The sequence below is a fragment of the Pristiophorus japonicus genome, chromosome 1 (genome assembly GCF_044704955.1).
Source record: "Pristiophorus japonicus isolate sPriJap1 chromosome 1, sPriJap1.hap1, whole genome shotgun sequence".
NCBI lineage: Eukaryota > Metazoa > Chordata > Chondrichthyes > Pristiophoridae > Pristiophorus > Pristiophorus japonicus.
The window spans coordinates 400,724,875-400,745,380 of NC_091977.1; the positions used below are offsets into that span (position 1 = coordinate 400,724,875).

General features: G+C 47.2%; 1 protein-coding gene across 7 annotated transcripts in view; it reads left to right on the top strand.

The window, feature by feature from the left end:
- The window catches only part of LOC139274924 (high affinity 3',5'-cyclic-AMP phosphodiesterase 7A-like), a 270,952-nt gene that overhangs the window by 113,230 nt on the left and 137,216 nt on the right, over window positions 1-20,506 (top strand). For 5 of the 7 annotated variants that reach the window (XM_070891671.1, XM_070891663.1, XM_070891696.1 and 2 more), the window contains 2 exons: window positions 8,839-8,922; window positions 19,387-19,806. In XM_070891671.1, the coding sequence (XP_070747772.1) occupies window positions 8,839-8,922; window positions 19,387-19,806 (504 nt within the window). The remainder of the gene's footprint in view (window positions 1-8,838; window positions 8,923-19,386; window positions 19,807-20,506) is intronic. The other 2 variants (XM_070891706.1, XM_070891716.1) reach the window with 1 other exon arrangement.

Sequence of the window (20,506 nt, forward strand, 5' to 3'; positions counted from 1 at the left end):
TGAGAGTCTGGTTTTAAATGTCCTTTTCATGAGCAGCTCAGTCGGGGGCACTCCTGTGAGTGAGTGGGGTCTTGTGCGGTAGCTGAGCAGTACTTGGGACAGGCGGGTTTGGAGTGAGCTTTCTGTGACTCGTTTAAGGCTCTGTTTGATTGTTTGTACTGCCTGCCCATTGGAGGCTGGTTTGAACGGGGCCGAGGTGACATGTTTGATCCCATTGCGGGTTATAAATTATTTAAATTTGGCACTGGTGAAACATGGCCCGTTGTCACTGACCAGTATGTCAGGCAGGCCGTGGGTGGCAAACATGGCCCCCAGGCTTCCAATGGTGGCGGTGGCGGTGCTTCCCGACATTATTTCACATTCAATCCATTTTGAAAAAACATCCACCACCACCAGGAACATTTTATCGAGAAACGGGCCCGCATAGTCGACATGGATCCTTGACCATGGTTTGGAGGGCCAGGACCACAAACTTAGTGGTGCCTCTCTGGGCACGTTGCTCAACTGAGCACACACGCAGCATTGCCGTACACAGGACTCTAAGTCAGAGTCAATACCGGGCCACCACACGTGGGATCTGGCTATAGCTTTCATCATTACTATACCTGGGCGTGTGCTGTGGAGATCCGAGATGAACGTCTCCCTGCCCTTTTGGGTAGCACTACGCGGTTACCCCACAACAGGCAGTCTGCCTGAATGGACAGCTTGTCCTTTCGCCGCTGGAACGGCTTGATTAGCTCTTGCATTTCAACGGGGATGCTGGCCCAGCTCCTATGCAGTACACAGTTTTTTACTAGGGACAGCAGAGGATCTTAGCTGGTCCAAGTCCTAATCTGGCAGGCCGTGACAGGTGATTTATCATTTTCAAACGCTTCCATGACCTTCAACAAGTCTGCGGGCTGTGCCACCATTAACAAGTTTGCAGGCTGCGCCATTTCCACCCCCGTGGTGGGCATTGGTAGCCGACTGAGAGCATCGGCACAGTTCTCGGTGCCTGGCCTGTGGTGGATGGTATAGTTATACACTGATAGCGCGAGTGCCCACCTTTGTATGCGGGCTGAGGCATTAGTATTTATCCCCTTGTTTTCAGCGAACAGGGATGTGAGGGGCTTGTGATCGGTTTCCAGCTCAAATTTGAGGCCAAACAGGTACTGGTGCATTTTCTTTACACCGAACACACATGCTAATGCCTCTTTCTCAATCATGCATGCTGTGGGCCATCTCGGCCTTGGACAAGCTCCTGGAAGCATAGTCGACAGGTTTCAACTTCCCCGCAATGTTAGCTTGTTGTAATACACACCTGACTCTGCAAGACAACGCGTCACATGCTAGCACAAGTCTTTTACACTGGTTATACAATACAAGCAGCCTGTTGGAGCATAAAATGTTTCTGGCTTTCTCAAAAGCAATTACTTTGGTTTTTTTCCCCATACCCAGTTTTCACCTTTGCGCAATAACACAGGTAGGGGCTCTAAAAGGGTGCTTAACCCCGGTAGGAAGTTACCATAATTGTGAGGTGTACCAGGAACGACCGCAACTCTGACGTTCTGTGGCCTGGGCGCGTTCCTGATGGCCCACAGACGTCAAGACAGAGGCTGAATGCCGGCCGCCATGATTTTTCTCCCCAAAGACTCCCCTTCTGTTGCCATGAAGACTCATTTCGACTTCTTCAGCCGCACGCATACACGATCCAGTCGCTGGAGGACCTCCTCCAGGTTTTGTAGGTGCTCGGCAGTGTCCCGCCCCGTGACCAATATGTCGTCCTGAAAGACCACCATGTGTGGTACCGACTTGAGTAGGCTCTCCATGTTTCTCTAGAAGATCGCTGCAGCCGACAGAATTCCAAATGGGCATCTGTTGTAGATGAACAGTCCCTTGTGCCTGTTGATGCAGATGAGGCCCTTCGATAACTCCTCCAACTCCTGTGTCATGTAGGCCAAAGTCAGGTCGAGCTTGGTGAACGTCTTGCCTCCTGCCAGTGTCGCAAATAGGTCATCTGCCTTAGGTAGCGGGTATTGGTCCTGTAGCGAGAAACGATTAATAGTTACTTTATAATCGCCGCAAATCCTGACCGTGCCATCACTTTTGAGTACTGGAAAAATCGGGCTGGCCCACTCGCTGAATTCCACTGGGGAGATGATGCCCTTGTGTTGCAGCCTGTACAGCTTGATTTCCACTCCCTCATCATGTCAGGTACTGCTCGCGCCTTGTGGTGAATGGGTCGTGCCTCTGGGACCAAGTGGATCCACACCTTCGCCCCGGAAAAGTTTCCAATGCCTGGCTCAAAAAGGGAAGGAAATTTGTTAAGAACCTGGGTACATGAGGCCTCATCGACATGGGATAGCGCTCGGATGTCATCCCAGTTCCAGCGGTTTTTTTGCCTAGCCAGCTCCTTCCAAGCAGTGTGAGGCCATCGCCCGGGACAATCCAGAGTGGCAGTTCGTGCACCATGCCCTCATAGGTGACCTTGACCATGGCACTGCCCAGGACAGTGATGAGCTCTTTGGTGTACGTTCTCAGTTTTGTGTGGATGGGGCTCAGAGCTGGTCTGAATGACTTGTTGCACCAAGTCTCTCAAACATCTTTTTACTCATGATGGATTGGCTAGTGGCAGTGTCCAGTTCCATGGCTACGGGTAAGCCATTCAATTTTATGTTTAGCATTTTAGGTAGACATTTCGTCTCAAATGTGTGCACCCCGTGTACTTCAGCATCTGCCTCCATTCTCTGAGGCTCGAAATTGCTTTGATCCACCATGGACCGATTTTCCTCTGCCACGTGGTGGTTAGCAGGTTTTGCAGAGCTTGCAGCTCGTTTGCAAGCTCGTTGGAGGTGCCCCATTGTTCCACAGCTCTTGCAAACATACCCTTTGAAGCGCCATGAATGGGTTGAATGGAAGCCTCCACAACGCCAACAAGGTGTGAATTGCCTTGCATTCATCCTTTGTTGGGGACTCAGTCATCTGGGTCACCTGAGGCCTGCTGGCAGTTGCAGACTCGTGGGTTCTACCCTGTACATTTCTGCTCGCAAACACAGTTCCAGTTAATTTATGAACATTGCTCGCACTTGTGTGCTGAGAGATTTGTTTGGTGTTATCACTGGTGGACATAAACGCCTGTGCTATCGCAATGGCCTTACTGAGGGTTGGTGTTTCTATAGTCAAAAGTTTTCGAAGGATAGTCTCGTGGCCAATGCCCAGTACAAAAAAGTCTCTGAGCATTTGCTCCAGGTAGCCATTAAACTCACATTGTCCAGCAAGTCGCCTTAGCTCGGCGACGTAGCTCACCAGTTCCTGACCTTCAGATCGCTGGCACATGTAGAACCGATACCTCGCCATCAGAACGCTCTCCCTCGGGTTAAGATGCTCCCGAACCAGTGTACACAGCTCCTCATACGACTTATCTGTGAGTTTCACCGGAGCCAGAAGATTCTTCATGAGGCTGTAGGGCGGTGCCCCGCAGACCGTGAGGAGGACCGCTCTCCTTTTTGCAGCGCTTCCTTCTCTGTCCAGCTCGTTGGCTACAAAGTACTGGTCTTGCCATTCGATATAGGCTTGCCAATCCTCACCCTCCGAGAACTTCTCCAGGATGCCCACAGTTTGCTGCATCTTTGCGTTGGATTCATATTCTCGTCGCCAGTTATTGTGTTCCTAACACACATGAGGCTGCACACAGGGAGGTTAAAGTAACAGTGACCTCAGTCTTTAATAAGACACTCCAGAGTGAGGAACAGGCTTATATACAGTGCTCCCAAGGGATGCTGGGATCCCTTGGGACTTCAAGGGATGAGCTCCCTGGTGGTGGAACATGGGAGTGCATGCTTTACAGAGACACAACAATTCTGATCGCCATATTAGAAAGAAGATATAGAGGCACTGAAAAGGGTGAAGAGAAGATTTACAAGGATGATACTAGAAATGCGAGGGTATACTGATCAGGAAAGCTTGAAAAGAGAAGGCTGAGGGGTGACCTAATAGAGGTCTAAAATTAGGATGCAACTTTTTGTACAACTGAATGGCAGCCGTTTCTCTGATTGGCTTTGTTATCACATGACCTATTGCTGATTGGTCCCCTTGGAGGAGAAGCCACACCTTGAAGTTTCTCTGGAATGTGAAAATGGAACCGCCCAGCCTAACTTTGCACATTGTAACATGATGCATTTTGACGACATGTCAGAGAGGACACATCTTGAACACAGAGAGGACACATCCCCCGACCAAAGTTCCTTACCCCAGTGCAAGCGCTGCCTACCCCAGCTGAAGTCCCTTACACAAGCGCAAGTTGCTGACCTTACCCCCCACCCCGCCATCGATGGGATATTGTGCCCGGATTGTTAACCGGTTTATTGGGTATGAAGTGAATAGCGACAGTGTCGTGACTTCTACATTTCATCCTCTCCAACGATATCCCTTTTAATGCATGCACTGAGATTTCTGAGAAATTGGCTGTAGGTGTAAAGGGGGTTGGAAGAACATGATCCGACTTCCCTGAGTTCCCTCTCTCCCCTCCGATTTCCCCCCCACCTTGTCTCTCTCTTTCCCCCACACTGTCTTTCTCCTCTTTTCCCCCCCCCCCCCACACCTCCCCCCCATGTCTCTCTCCGCACCCTCCCTCCCCCCATATCTCTCCGCACCCTGCCGTGTCTCTCTCTTCTCTCCCCCCACCCCCCCCGTTTCGGGTGTGGGGAGGCAGGGACGGAGTACTACAAATTTCACTCTGGGGAGGCGAGGAGGAGTCAGGAGGACGCATGCACAGAAGCGGTTAGTACAAATAGTTACTCCATTAAAATTATGAAAGGTTTTGATAGAGTAGACACAGGGAAAATGTTTTTACTTGTAGGGAAGAGCATAACTAGAGGCCGTTAATATAAGAAATAAAATAGAGGATTCAGAAGAAACTTCTTTACCCAGAAAGTGGTGAGAATGTGGAACTCACCACCACGGAGTGGTTGAAGTGAATATAGATACATTTAAGGGGCGGTTAGTTAAGCATATGAGGGAGAAAGGAATATAGGATTATGCTGATAGTGTTAGATGAGGAAAGACGGTAGGCGGCTCGAGAGGTGCATAAGTGCCAGCATGGACTAGTTTGGCTGAATGGCCTGTTTCTGTGCTGTATATCCTATGTAAAAATATCAAACTAATTTTAAAGATTTTTGAATGTTTAAATGATTTGACATTTTATTTAACATTTATTTACACCCATATGCTGGTAAAAGTAGGCCCTACACCTGCTTTTACCAGGCATGAGAGTTTTGTGGGCATTCGCTGGGCAGTAGCCCAACTCTCTGTCAGCAAATATCCATTTCCTGCACATGCGGATGATCTGTCAAGCTGAAACTTGACAGATCTGAAGTTCCGGGCTTTTGCGCATGCACAGCGCATGCAGAAACCCGGAACTTGTGGGGCACTTACGACTGCATACACTGTGCATACAGGGTCATGAGCCCTGTAAAATCTGGGCTATTGGCTTGCGAGCTCTCCTGGCTGTGTATATAGAGATGCACAGTACATTTGTGCACATTTCCTGACTATTATGTCACACTTCTGTCATACTTGTTCATAGACACATTTCTTGCAGTTGATTTAGGCTCATTTGGAATTTTTTCATCAGCTTGACCCAGTGATAGCACTCTTGCCTCAATTTCAGAATGTTATGGGTACCAGCCCCAATCCAAAAATTTGAGCACATAATCTAGACTAACAATTCTATGTAGTGCTCATGATGCGCTGCATTGTCGGAGGTGCTGTCTTCAAGTTGAGCTGCTAAACTGAGCCCTGTCTGCCTGTTCAGATAGCTGTAAAAAAAAAAAAAAAAAATTGCTTACCACTATTTGGAGAAGAGCAGGGCAGCTCTCCCAGCGTCCTGAACTAACATTTATACTTGAACCAACACCACCAAAAACAGGTAAGGTGGTTTTTTTCTCTTGTTGCTGTCTGTAGGACCTTGCAGTGTGTAAATCGGCTATTGCAACTCCTTATTTTACAAGTTATCGCGCTTCAAGATTCATAATTCATTGGCTATGAGGTGCTTTGGGATTTCCTGAGGTTGAAAAAGGAGCTACATTAATGCGAGTTTCTTTATCTTTCTTCCTCTTTCCTTTTTTTTTTAAAAAAGACGGCAGTTAGCCATTTGGAATGTACAGAGAAATATCTTAACAAAAAGGAATAAGAATATCTGTAGATTGACATAACAAACAGCCAGAACTGTCCGTTGCAAACTGGTAGCAATATGGTGGAGGAGGATGTCCTGGAGTGTATTAGGGATGGTTTTCGAGACCAATATATGTTGAGGAACCAACTAGAGGGCTGGCCATCCTAGATTGGGTGATGTGTAATGAGAGAGGACTAATTAGCAATCTTGTTGTTCGAAGCCCCTTGGGAAAGAGTGACCATAATATTAAGATGGAGAGTGATACAGTTAATTCAGAGACTAGGGTCCTGAACTTAAGGAAAGGTAACTTCGATGGTATGAGATGTGAATTGGCTAATGACACTTAAAGGGTTGATGGTAGATAGGCAATGGCAGACATTTAAATATCACATGGATGAACTTCAACAATTGTACATCCTTATCTGGAGTAAAAATAAAATGGAAGGTGGCTCAACCGTGGCTAATAAGGGAAATTAGGGGTAGTGTTAAATCCAAGGAAGAGGCAGAAAAAGCAGCAAACCTGAGGACTGGGAGAAATTTAGAAACCAGCAGAAGAGGACAAAGTGTATAATTAGGAGGGGGGAAATAGAGTATGAGAGGAAGCTTGCTGAGAACATAAAAACTGACTGCAAAAGCTTCTATAGATATGTGAAGAGAAAGAGTTAGTGAAGATAAACATAGGTCCCTTGCAGTCAGAATCAGGTGAATTTATAAAGGGGAACAGAGAAATGGCAGACTAATTGAACAAATACTTTGGTTCTGGCTTCACGAAGGATGACACGAATAACCTTCTGGAAATACTAGGGGACCGAGGATCTAGCGAGAAGGAGGAACTGAAGGAAATCTTTATCAGTCAGGAAATTGTGTTGGGGAAATTGATGGGATTGAAGGCCTCTAAATCCCCAGGGCCTGATAGTCTGCATCCCAGAGTACTTAAGGAAGTGGCCCTAGAAATAGTGGATGCATTGGTGATCATTTTCCAACAGTCTATCGACTCTGGATCAGTTCCTGTGGACTGGAAGGTAGCGAATGTAACACCACTTTTTAAAAAAGGAGGGAGAGAGAAAACAAGGAATTATATACAGGGTTAGCCTGACATCAGTAGTGGGGAAAATGTTGGAATCAATTTATTAAAGATGAAATAGCAGCGCATTTGGAAAGCAGTGACAGGATCGGTCCAAGTCAGCATGGATTTATGAAAGGGAAATCATGCTTGACAAATCTTCTAGAATTTTTTGAGGATGTAACTAGTAGAGTGGACAAGGGACAACCAGTGAATGTAGTGTATTTGGACTTTCAAAAAGCTTTTGACAAGGTCCCACACAAGAGATTGTTGTGCAAAATTAAAGCACATGGTATTGGGGATAATGTATTGACGTGGATAGAGAACTGGTTGGCAGACAGGAAGCAGAGAGTTGGGATAAACGGGTCCTTTTCAGAATGGCAGGCAGTGACTAGTGGGGTGCTGCAGAGTTCAGTGCTGGGACCCCAGCTATTTACAATATACATCAATGATTTAGATGAAGGAATTGAGTGTAATGTCTCCAAGTTTGCAGATGACAGCTGGGTGGCGGTGTGAGCTGTGAGGAGGCTGCAGGGTGACTTGGACAGGTTAGGTGAGTGGGCAAATGCCTGGCAGATGCAGTATAATGTGGATAAATGTGAGGTTATCCACTTTGGTGGCAAAAACACAAAGGCAGAATATTATCTGAATGGCAGCAGATTAGGAAAAGGGGAGGTGCAACGAGACCTGAGTGTCATGGTATATCAGTCATTGAAAGTTGGCATGCAGGTACAGCAGGCGGTGAAGCATGTTGGCCTTCATAGCTAGGGGATTTGAGTATAGGAGCAGGGAGGTTGTACTGCAGTTGTACAGGGCCTTGGTGAAGCCTCACCTGGAATATTGTGTTCAGTTTTGGTCTCCTAATCTGAGGAAGGACGTTCTTGCTATTGAGGGAGTGCAGCGAAGGTTCACCAGACTGATTCCCGGGATGGCAGGACCGACATAGAAGAGACTGAATCGACTGGGCCTGTATTCACTGGAGTTTAGAAGAATGAGAGGGGATCTCATAGAAACATATAAAATTCTGACGGGACTGGACAGGTTAGATGCAGGAAGAATGTTCCAGATGTTTGGGTAAGTCCAGAACCAGGGGTCACAGTCTAAGGATAATAGGTAAGCCATTTAGGACCGAAATGAGGAGAAACTTCTTCACTGAGAATTGTGAACCTGTGGAATTCTCTACCGCAGAGAGTTGTTGATGCCAGTTCATTAGATATATTCAAGAGGGAGTTAGATATGGTCCTTACGGCTAAAGGGATCACGGGGTATGGAAAGAAAGCAGGAAAGGGGTACTGAGGTGAATGATCAGCCATGATCTTATTGAATGGTTGTGCAGGCTCGAAGGGCCGAATGGCCTACTCCCGCACCTATTTTATAAGTTTCTATGTAAGACCCATTAATGTAGGAGCTAACATATTCTTCAAGGAAGTTGTGCTCAGTGCAGGCCTTATTGAGAGAGGGTAAACAATTAAAAAAGACTTGCAGCTCTTTAGTGCTTTTTTTTCTTGCTTTCTTCTCTAGTGAAGGTTACGATCATGCTAAGTGTAATTCCATCGACACCAATGCTAACCTCTAGAAGTTGTTAAAATGATGTCAAATATTTTTTCTGTTAATTTTTTTGCAGGGGATGTACGAGTGAGGAGCCGGGCAGGGTTTCAACCAGAAAGACGAGACTCGCATCCTTATATTGATTTCCGCCTTTTGCACTGTAAGTACATTTGATGTGCATTATTATGATGCTGCAAAAACAATAGGGCAGTAATAGTAGGGGATTTCAACTACCCTAATATTAACTGGGATAAAATTAGTGTGAAAGGTATAGAGGGTGCAGAATTCTTAAAATGCATTCAAGAGAACTTTTTTAGCCAGTATGTAGCAAGCCCAACAAAAACGGGGTTGGTTCTGGACTTAGTTTTAGGGAATGAAGCTGGGCAGGTGGAAGGGGCATCAGTGGGAGTGCATAATTCAGTTAGATTTAGGGAAGTTATGGAAAAGGACAAAGATAGACCATAAATAAAATGTCTCAATTGGTGAAAAGCCAATTTTACAAAGCTGAGATGTGATTTAACCAAAGTGGACTGGAAACAGCTACTTGAAGGTAAACCAGTGTCGGAGCAGTGGGAAGCATTCAAGGAGGAGATAGTGAGGGCTCAGAGCAAGTATGTTCCCTTAAAGAAAAAGTGTGGGATTAACAAATCTAGAGCCCCCTGGATGTCATGGGGCATACATGGTAGGATAAAGAAAAAAAGGGAAGCGTATGACAGATACCGAGAGCTCAATACTGCAGAAAACCTTGAGGAATATGGAAAGTGCAGAGGTGAAATTTAAAAGGAAATTAGGAAAGCAAAAAGAGGTAATGAAAAAATATTGACAAGTAAAATCAAGGAAAACCCAAAGATGTTTTATAAATACATTAAGAGCAAAAGGATAACTAAAGAAAGAGTAGGACCTATTGAGGACCATAAAGGTAAACTGTGTGTGGAGGCGGAAGATGTGGGTATGGTTCTTAATGAATACTTTGTGTCTATTTTCACAAAGAGAGGGATGATGCTGAAATTGCATTCAGAGGAGGATTGAAATAAACATAGTGAGAGAGGAAGTAGCAAGGGGTTTAGCATCTTTCAAAGTGAATAAATCCCCAGGCCCGGATGAAATGTATCCCAGGCTGTTAAGAGAAGCAAAAGAGGAAATAGCAGAGGCTCTGACCATTATTTTCCAATCCTCTCTGGCTACAGTTGTGGTACTGGAGGACCGCTAGCGCTGTACCATTGTTTAAAAAGGGAGAAAGGGACAGACCGAGTAATTACAGGGTAGTCAGCCTACCCTCGGTGGTGGGAAAATTATTGGACGAAATTCTGAGGGACAGGATAAATCTTCTTTTAGAAAGACACGGATTAATTAAGAGCAGTCAGCATGGAGTTGTTAAGGGAAGGTCGTGTCTGACTAACTTGATTGAATTTTTTGAGGAGGTAACAAGGAGGTTCGATGAAGGTAATGCATTGGATGTAGTCTATATGAATTTTGATAACTTCCTACATGGCAGACTGGTCATGAAAGTAAAAGCCCACAGCTTCCAAGGCAAAGTGGCAAGTTGGATCCAAAATTGGCTCAGAGGCAGGAAGGAAAGGGTAATGGTCGATGGGTGTTTTTGTGACTGGAAGGCTGTTTCCAGTGGGGTTCTGCAAGGGTCAGTATTAGGACCCTTGTTTTTTGTGGTGTGTATATATATCAATGATTCAGACTTGAATGTAGGAGGTATGATTAAGAAGTTGGCAGATGATATAAAAATTGGCGGTGTGGTTGATCATGAAGAAAAATATAAATAAGAAATAGGAGCAAGAGGAGGCCATTTGGCCCCTCGAGCCTACTCCGCCATTTAATAAGATCATGGCTGATCTGATCATGGACTCAGTTTCACTTCCCTGCCCGCTCCCCATAACCCCTTTACTCCCTTATCGTTCAAAAATCTGTCTATCTCCACCTTAAATATATTCCGTGACCCAGACTCCACAGCTCTCTGGGGTAGAGAATTCCACAGACTTACAACTCTCTGAGAGAAACAATTCCCCCTCATCTCAGTTTTGAATGGGCGGCCCCATATTCTGAGACTATGTCCCCTAGCTTTCGTTTCCCCTATGAGTGGAAGTATCCTCTCTGCATCCACCTTGTCGAGCCCTCTCATTATGTTTCTATGTTATATGTTTCAATAAGATCACCTCTCATTCTTCTGAACTCCAGTATGTATAGTCCTAACCTACTCAACCTATCTTCATAAGTCAACCCCCTCATCTCTGGATTCAACCAAGTGAACCTTCTATGAACAGCCCCCAATGCAAGTATGTCCTTCCTTAAATACGGAGACCAAAACTGTACGCAGTACTCTCGGTATGGCCTCTCCAATACCCTGTACAGTTGTAGCAGGATTTCTCTGCTTTTATACTCTCTCCCCTTTGCAATAAAAGCCAACATTCCATTTGCCTTCCTGATTACTTGTTGTACCTGCATACTAACTTTTTGTGTTTCATGAACAAGGAACCCCCAGGTCCTTCTCTACTGAAGCACTTTGCAATTTTTCTCCATTTAAATAATTTGCTTTTTTATTATTTCTGCCAAAGTGCATAACCTCATACTTTCCCACATTATACTCCATCTGCCAAATTTGTGTCCACTCAATTAGCCTGTCCATATCCCTTTGCAGATTTTTTGTGTCCTCCTTACAATTTGCTTTCCCACCCATCTTTGTATCATCAGCAAACTTGGTTATATTACACTCGGTCCCTTCATCCAAGTCATTAATATAGATTGTAAATAGTTGAAGCCCCAGCACCAATCCCTGCAGCACCCCACTACTGACTGTTTGCCAACTGGAAAATGACACGTTTATCCCGACTCTCTGTTTCCTGTTCGTTAGCTAATCCTCTATCCATGCTAATATATTACCCCAACCATGTGAATTTTTATCTTGTGCAGTAACCTTTTATGGGGCACCTTATCGAATGCCTTCTGGAAATCCAAATACACCTCATCCACTGGTTGCCCCTTATCCACCCTGTTCGTTACATCCTCAAAGAACGCCAGTAAATGTGTTAAACATGATTTTCCTTTTATAAAACCATGCTGACTGCTTGATTGAATTATGCTTTTCCAAATGTCCTGCTAATGCTTCCTTAATAATGGACTTCAGCATTTTCCCAACGACAGATGTTAGGCTAACTGGTCTATAGTTTCCTGCTTTCTGTCTGCCTCCTTTTTTAAATAGGAGCGTTACATTTGAGGTTTTCCAATCCGCTGGGACCTCCCCAGAATCCAGGGAATTTTGTTCTTTGACTTTTAAAATATTCGCTCACCTGAACCTTCCCCCCCACTAATTAGTTTAAAGCCCTCTCTACAGCCCTAATTATTCGATTCGCCAGGACCCTAGTCCCAGCATGGTCTAAGTGGAGTCCGACCCAACAGAACAGCTCCCTCTTACCCCAGTACTGGCACCAGTGTCCCACAAACCAAAACCCATTTCTCCCACACCAGTCTTTGAGCCACGTGTTTAACTCTCTGATCATATTTACCCTATGCAAATTTGCTCGTGACTCAGTAATCCAGAGATTATTATCTTTATGGTTCTGCTTAATTTGGCCCCTAGCTGCTCATAATCCTTGAGCAGGACCTCTTTCTTTGTCCTACCTATGTCGTTGGTACCCATGTGGACCACCACAACTGGATCTTCCCCCTCCCACTCCATGTTCCCACTCCTTAACCCTGGGAGGCAACACAGCCTTCGGGACTCATGCTCTCAGCTGCAGAGAACCTTATTTATCCCCCTAACTTTCCGGTCACTTACCACTATCCCGTTTCTTTTTGCTCCCCCTACTTGAATGGCCTCCTGTACCACAGTGCTGTGGTCAGTTTGCTCATCCTCCCTGCAGTCCCTGGTTCTCGTCCACACAGGGAATACGAGTCTCGAACCTGTTGGACATGAGCAAGGGTTGAGGCTCCTCTATCACTCCATCCCGAGTCTCCATACCTTCCTCACTTGTGGTCGCATCCTCCTGTCCATGACCATGGATCGAATTTGAATTGATTAATCTAATTGGTATGATTAGCTCCTGGATTGCGGCGTCCAGGTAACTCTCCCCCTCCCTGATGTGTCTCGAGAAGTGTGAGGTAATGCATTTGGGGAGGGCTAACAAGGCAAGAGAATACACAATAAGTGGTAGGACACGGAGAAGTGTAGAGGAACAGAGGGACCTTGGAGTGCATGTCCACAGATCCCTGAAGGTATTAGGCCAGGTAGATAAGGTGGTTAAGAAGACATATGGGATACTTGCCTTTATTGGCCAAGGCAGAGAAGGTTATGCTTGAACTGTATAAAACATTAGTTAAGTCACAGCTAGAGTACTGCGTGCAGTTCTGGTCACCACATTACAGGAAAGATGTGATTGCACTAGAAGGGGTACAGAGGAGATTCATGAGGATGTTACGTGGACTGGAGAATTTTAGCTACGAGGAAAGACTGAATAGGCTGGGATTGTTTTCTTTGGAACAAAGGAGGCTGAGGGGAAACATAGAAACATAGAAAATAGGTGCAGGAGTAGGCCATTCGGCCCTTCGAGCCTGCACCGCCATTCAACAAGATCATGGCTGATCGCCCACCCCAGCACCTCGCCCCCCCCCCCCCCCGACCCACCCCCAGCCGCAAGGACCACATCCAACTCCCTCCCGAACACATCCAATGAACTGGCATCAACAACTCTCCACGGCAGGGAACCCCACAGGCCAACAACTCCCCTAGTGAAGAAGTCTCTCCCAATCCCAGCCCCAAACAGCCCACCCCCCATCCCAAGAGCGTGCCCCCCCCCCCGGCTCTGGATCCACCCAACACCGGGGAACACTCTCCCCGCACCCAACCCGCCCCGTCCCATCAGAATCCTTCCCAAATGCCAACCACCCCCGGATGTCGAGCCCCCAGCCCCGGCCACCCAGGAGCCATGCCCCCGCGACGCCAACCAAACCACATCCACCGACCGCCATCTGCACAGTCAACCTGTCCACCCCACTCCGAACACTCCTTGCACCGAGGCACAGAGCCCCCTGACCCGCCCCGCCAACACACTTCGCCCCCCCCCCCCCCAGACCTTCGCTGCAATGTGGCCCCTCCTGTCCCCTGCACTGGGTTTCTCCGCCCCCACCTCCAACACTCTCCCCTCCATCCCCTGCCCCCGTCTCCTCTCAACTTCCCTTTGTGTCCCCGCACAGGCTCCCATCTTTGGGGCGGTAACCTTCTGGGGCCGGGAATTTTAGCCCTCAGTGTGGAAGTCCTGCTCCCGCTGCAGAATTGGCCTTACCACCCCTCAATGGAAGCGGAGTACAATTTCCCACACTCCACTTCCTTTGGGGGCAGTTACCGGGGCACGACTGGATGCTCCTGTGGCAGTTGGAACTGGTGCTCTCCACTCTCCTGTCCTGTGACAGTTTGAACTGGTGCTCTCCACTCTCCTGTCCTGTGACAGTTTGAACTGGTGCTCTCCACTCTCCTGTCCTGTGACAGTAGGAACTGGTGCTCTCCACTCTCTGTCCTGTGACAGTGGGAACTGGTGCACTCCACTCTCCCGTCCTGTGACAGTTGGAACTGGTGCTCTCCACTCTCCCGTCCTGTGACAGTGGGAACTGGTGCTCTCCACTCTCTGTCCTGTGACAGTGGGAACTGGTGCTCTCCACTCACTGTCCTGTGACAGTTTGAACTGGTGCTCTCCACTCTCCCGTCCTGTGACAGTTGGAACTGGTGCTCTCCACTCTCTGTCCTGTGACAATTAGAACTGGTGCTCTCCATTCTCCTGTCCTGTGACAGTGGGAACTGGTGCTCTCCACTCTCTCTCCTGTGACAGTGGGAACTGGTGCTCTCCACTCTCCCGTCCTGTGACAGTTTGAACTGGTGCTTTCCACTCTCTGTCCTGTGACAATTTGAACTGGTGCTCTCCACTCTCCCGTCCTGTGACAGTTTGAACTGGTGCTTTCCACTCACTCTCCTGTGACAGTTTGAACTGGTGCTCTCCACTCTCCCGTCCTGTGACAGTGGGAACTGGTGCTCTCCACTCTCCCGTCCTGTGACAGTGGGAACTGGTGCTCTCCACTCTCTCTGTCCTGTGACAGTTGGAACTGGTGCTCTCCACTCTCTGTCCTGTGACAGTTGGAACTGGTGCTCTCCACTCTCTGTCCTGTGACAGTTTGAACTGGTGCTCTCCACTCTCCCGTCCTGTGACAGTTTTGAAACCTTATTGAGGTGTATAAAATGATGAAGGTCCTAGATAGAGTGGATTGGAAGGACCTATTTCCCTTAGCAGAGGGATCAATAACCAGGGGGCATAGATTTAAAGTAATTGGTAGGTGGTTTACAGGGGACTTGAGGGTAAATGTTTTCATGTGGGGGTCTGGTACTCATTGCCTGAAAGGGTGGTAGAGGTAGAAACCCTCGTTCTATGATTCTATGAAAGAGCAATTCTCCTTTCACATTTTGGAAGGAAATTTGTTTAGTCAATAATCTGGCTTGATCATAGGCATTTATCATAACTTTTTACTTTTAATTGCAAAGAAAACTTGGAATGCTGAAGCACCAGAAATGCATGCTGGAAAATTGTACAAGATTTGATCATTTCACATTTTACAGAGGAAGGTTTATCTATGTCTTCATATTATGAAAGTGTTATTTCAGTAGCAATATTGCGTTTGCCAAAACAGTTCACTACTTCAGGATCACCCTGGAATGCAAGGACAATCCTGGGCTTTTTTTCCTCTATTCCCAACTGTCTCATTAACACTTCCCCATCACCTTCAACAACCTGTGCGAGGAGCTCATAGACCTTTTTGTCACTACGATTGAGACTGAAGAAGTGAATCTGTTAAGCTGCATTTGTCGCATCTGCTACTTCCCCACCAAGTCATAAAATAAAAATCATAAACCTCCACTAGGTCGGCCGTTATCTAGAATTCCCGTCTTTCTCTATTTTTCCTCCTATCTCAATTCATGCCCTCTCTGAACTCATCTTATCCATGAGCCCCACTTCCTGCTCCCTTTAGCCTATTTCCACTCAACTGCTGACCATTCAACTTCCCCCTCTTGCCCCCATGCTAGCTGAAGTTGTAAATAGTTCTCTCTCCTCAGGTACTGACCCCCTTCCTTTCAAAACCACTGTCACCACCCCCTTCCTCAAAAACCCAACTGCAAGCTTCCACCCCATCTCCAACCTCCCTTTCCTTTCCAAAGTTCTTAAATGTGTCCTAAATTCTTGCCCACCTTCCCAAGAACTCCATGTTGGAATCTCTCTAATCAGATTTCTGCCCTTGTCATGGGAACGGTGGCATACTGGTTATGTTACTGAGCTAGTAATCAAGAGGCCTGGACTAATGATCCAGAGACATGAGTGCAAATCCCACCATGGTAGCTGGGGAATTTAAATTCAGTTAAATAAATCTGGAATAAAAAGCTAGTGTCAGTAATGGTGACCATGAAACTACCGGATTGTTGTAAAAACCCATCTGGTTCACTACTGTCCTTCAGGGAAGGAAGCCTGTTGCCTTTACCTGGTCTGGCCTATATGTGACTCCAGACCCATAGCACTGTGGTTGATTCTCAACTGCCCCCTGAAATGACCTAGCAAGACACTCTGGTGTCAAGGCGGCGGCTGACCACCACCTTCCCGAGGGCAGGTAGGGATGGACAATAAATGCTGGATTTGCCAGTGATGCCCACATCCTGTGAATGAATAAAAAAAAAATGCCACAGCAGCTAATAGGGTCTAATCAAAGTCATAAATGACATCTTTTCTGACAGTGACCATGTATATTATCCCTCCTCAATCTCTGCAACTTTTGACACCGTTGAACACGTTGGTTTCCTCTCATCTCTTCTCCATCTCCAGCTCAATGAGACTGCCATCACATGCTTCCTTTCCGATTATCCCAATTGTAGTCACAGCGTCTCCAACAATGGCTTCTCTTCTCACCCATGCACCGTTGCCTTGGAGTCCCCCAAAGATCTATCCTTGGTTCCCTCCTTGGGAAAGACATATTTGCCTTGAAAGTGGTAGAGTGCAGGTTCCCCAGAATGATTTCAGGACTATGAGGACAGGTTACATAAACTTGGTTTTAGAAGATTGAGCAGTGATGTAATCGAGGTGTTCAAAATGATGAATGGATTTGAGAGTCAATGCAGAGAATCTATTTCCTCTTTTGGAGGAATCCAAAACAAGGGGGCATAATAAAATTAAAGCTGGGACATTTAGGAGAGAAATCAGGAAGCATTTTTACACATGAAACATAGTGGAAATCTGTAACCCTCTCCCCCTATAAAAGCTGTGGATGTTGTGCACATAAAATTTTCAAGATTGAAATTGATGGACTTTTGTTGGGTAAGGCTATCAAGAGAAAGCAGGAAAGGGGTACTGAGGAAATGATCAGCCATGATCTTATTGAATGGCGGTGCAGGCTCGAAGGGCCAAATGGCCTACTCCTGCACCTATTTTCTATATGGAGCAAAGGCAGGTAAATGGAGTTGAGGTACATGTCTGCCATGATCTAATAGAGCTTAATGGCCTACTCATGTTCCTGTGTCATCTACCTGTTGGTCCTTGGTGACACCATCTAAATATGGGCCCAAGTTTCGGTGGAGTTGGAGCAACTAGTTTAGTTTGGAGTATCTTAGAAATCTCAATTCTCGTCATTTAGTTTGCTCCAGTTCTAGTGAGTTAGTTTAGTTTTGTTTTAGTTCTTTTTTTTTCAAAAGGGGGCGTTACCAGCCATTTACACCTGTTTTTCAAGTTTAGGCACAGAAAAGTTACTCCAAACTAGCTTAGAACAAAGTAAGTGTCGACTTTTGTATGCTCAGAAAAACCTTGCGTACACTTTAGAATTAGACGCAGGTAGCCAGAGATGGGGCGGGGTGGGGGGGAGGGAAGTTAGGGGATTTTCCAAAGCATTGAACACTTCACTTTTAAAAATAAAGAACCATCATCAATAATAAATGATAAATAAATCAATAAATACAAAATAAAAAATCATTCATTAAATCAATAAATAAGAAATAAAAAGTTCCTATCTCATCTACCCGTTCGGGAGCCCGGCCAGGACTAGAGGCTGTGTGCTGCAGGCTGGAAATTAGCACTCTGCCCACTCCAGGAGCTCATTCGGCCAGGGCTAGGGGCTGCGTGCTTCGGGCCCCTCCTGTCATGTATGTAGACCATGTATACTAACTGTATAGTCACATAAGGTGTGCCACCAGAGGGCACTGTGGTGGGAGACCTGAGGGTCACCTGCATAGGTGTGTAGGGCCCAGTATAAAAGGCTGCCCACAATGCTTGTGCCTCACTCTGGAGTTACAATAAATGGGACTAAGGTCACAACAGCTCAAGTACAATACTAGACGTCGTGGAATCATTCATAAGAGTGTTAAAGACATAACAACTGGCGACGAGATTACGAAACTTCACACACAAATGACTAACATTGGTACATTAGAAAAGTTCTCAGAGGGTGAAGATTGGGTAGCCTTTACGGAGCGGCTCGACCAATATTTCATAGCAACCGACCTGGTAGGCGATGATCCGGCCACGTTGGCAGATAAGCGCAGAGCTATCCTGCTGACCAGTTGTGGGCCCGCGGTCTGTGGCCTCGTCAGGGACTTGCTTGAACCAGAGAAAACCTCGACCAAGTCATACGAGGAGCTGAAAGTGCTAATTCGGGACCAACTCAAACTGAAGGAGAGCATCCTCACGGCCAGGCATCGATTTTATACACACCACCGCCCCGAGGGCCAGGAAATCGCGAAGTATGCTGCTGACCTCAGGAGGCTGGCAGGACCGTGTGAATTTGGCGTATCCCTCGCCGATGCGTTGAGGGATGTCTTCGTGATTGGCATCGGTCATGAGGCCCTTCTTCACAGGCTACTGTCTGCCGAAACCACCGTCACTCTGCAGAAGGCAATCAGCATCAGCCAGGCGTTCATGACCTCAAGCTGCAGCTCCAAGCAGATGATGACTGACTCTCAGGACTCAAACCGGGCAAGTACTGTAAATAGAATGGTGCCTTTCACCGGCAGAACTGTTGAACGTGAATCTGCCAAGGCAGAGCGTACAGGCCCCGAGTCCTTTAACTCTAGAGACCGCCGAGGGGTGCAAACGTAAGTCGAGCAGCACCATGCTGGCATTGTGGAGATAATCACAGGGCTCATCAGTGTCGGTTCAGAGACTGTGTGCAAAGGCTGCAGAACAAAGGGCCACCTCCAGAGAATATGCAAAAGAGCTGTGACTCACCACGTGGAAGAGGAGTCGGCAGATGGCTGTGAATCCAGCGCGGATTACGATGAGATGACGAGAGGCAGCTCAGTCCCAGGACGAAGTGTATGGAGTATATACCTGCACCACAGATTGTCCTCCAGTGATAATGGAAGTCGAGATAAATGGCGTTCCAGTCTTCATGGAAGTGGACACTGGGACGCGTCAGTCAGTAATGAGCCAGGAAGCCTTTGAGAGGCTATGGAACGATCAAGCTGAACGACCCAAGCTGGTCCCAGTTCAGGCAAAGCTGCGCAACAACACCAAGGAACTGATATCAGTTGTTGGTAGAGCGGATGTAAGTGTTTCCCATGATGACGTGATGCACAATTTACCATTGTGGATTGTTTCAGGTGATGGACCAACGCTACTTGGAAGAAGATGGATGGGGAAGATTAATTGGAACTGGGAAGACTTCATCCCTCCAGTGATCGACGCCCCCCATGCTCAGAGGCAGAGCAAGCCCCCATCTTCGATTGGACCAGGCACCGGAGAGCAGATCCGCACAGCCCCCGAGGCACAGATCGCTCATCACGATTGTGTGGCGATGATCCTGCTGAGACGACCCAAACACACCTTCCTGGTTTCAGTGGCAAGATTCCTGGGGAGGAAGATTGGATCCGAGGGCGCCTTCCCAGCTTCAGTGGCAGAATCCCTGGGAAAGAAGATCGTGGCAATCGACATCATGGACAGGGAAAAGATGACGTCCAAACCACGAGGTGCAGCGCTAATGGAGCAACGTCACGTGGTTCCACGCAAGGAAGACGACTGGGGTAAAAGTAGTAAGGCCATTTTAAAGGAGGCCAGCAACCTGCCATTTTTGAATGAACTGCTTGAAATTGGCAAATAATGTAAAAGTCCAGCTGTAACGAGCAAAATGTTGAGCGACGTCGGGTGCAAATTGCAATCAGTCAATGTAGCGGGCGAACATCTAACGGTCGTATACAGGTCCAGCGGGCTACCCAATGCTGTAGCCTGCGTCCCCGGGACCAGAACAATGTATCATAAAGTGTCCCACAGCTGACAGAAGTAGACAAGCCGCAGAGTAAACGATCCTCGGAGAGCAGAGGCACCGGTAGCGATACCCTGCCTCAGATCGGTTTAACGTTGCAGGCACCCGATGGCATAAACCGCCACGGGTCAGAAACAGTAAACTGCGCCTATGCTCGCAGTCGGCTACCGTCGCCCACCACCCGGGTGGAAAAGGCACAGCCCACAAATCCACTCACCACCACGTTAATGCCCAAGAGTGAAGGGTCACCCGCAACGGCTCCTTCGAATGGGACCTGAACCAGCCAGGATCCCAAACTTAGAGAGTGCTCACAATGGTGCCCTCAAGGAAAGTGAGTCAGCAGTCCCCTGCAAACTGCTAGACAAGACGAGACAGCCCCACCGTCGCTTAGACGAAACGCTCACTCGCTCAGACCACTTCCCAGGGAGCAGTAGCGACACTGTACAAACGAAAAGGACAGG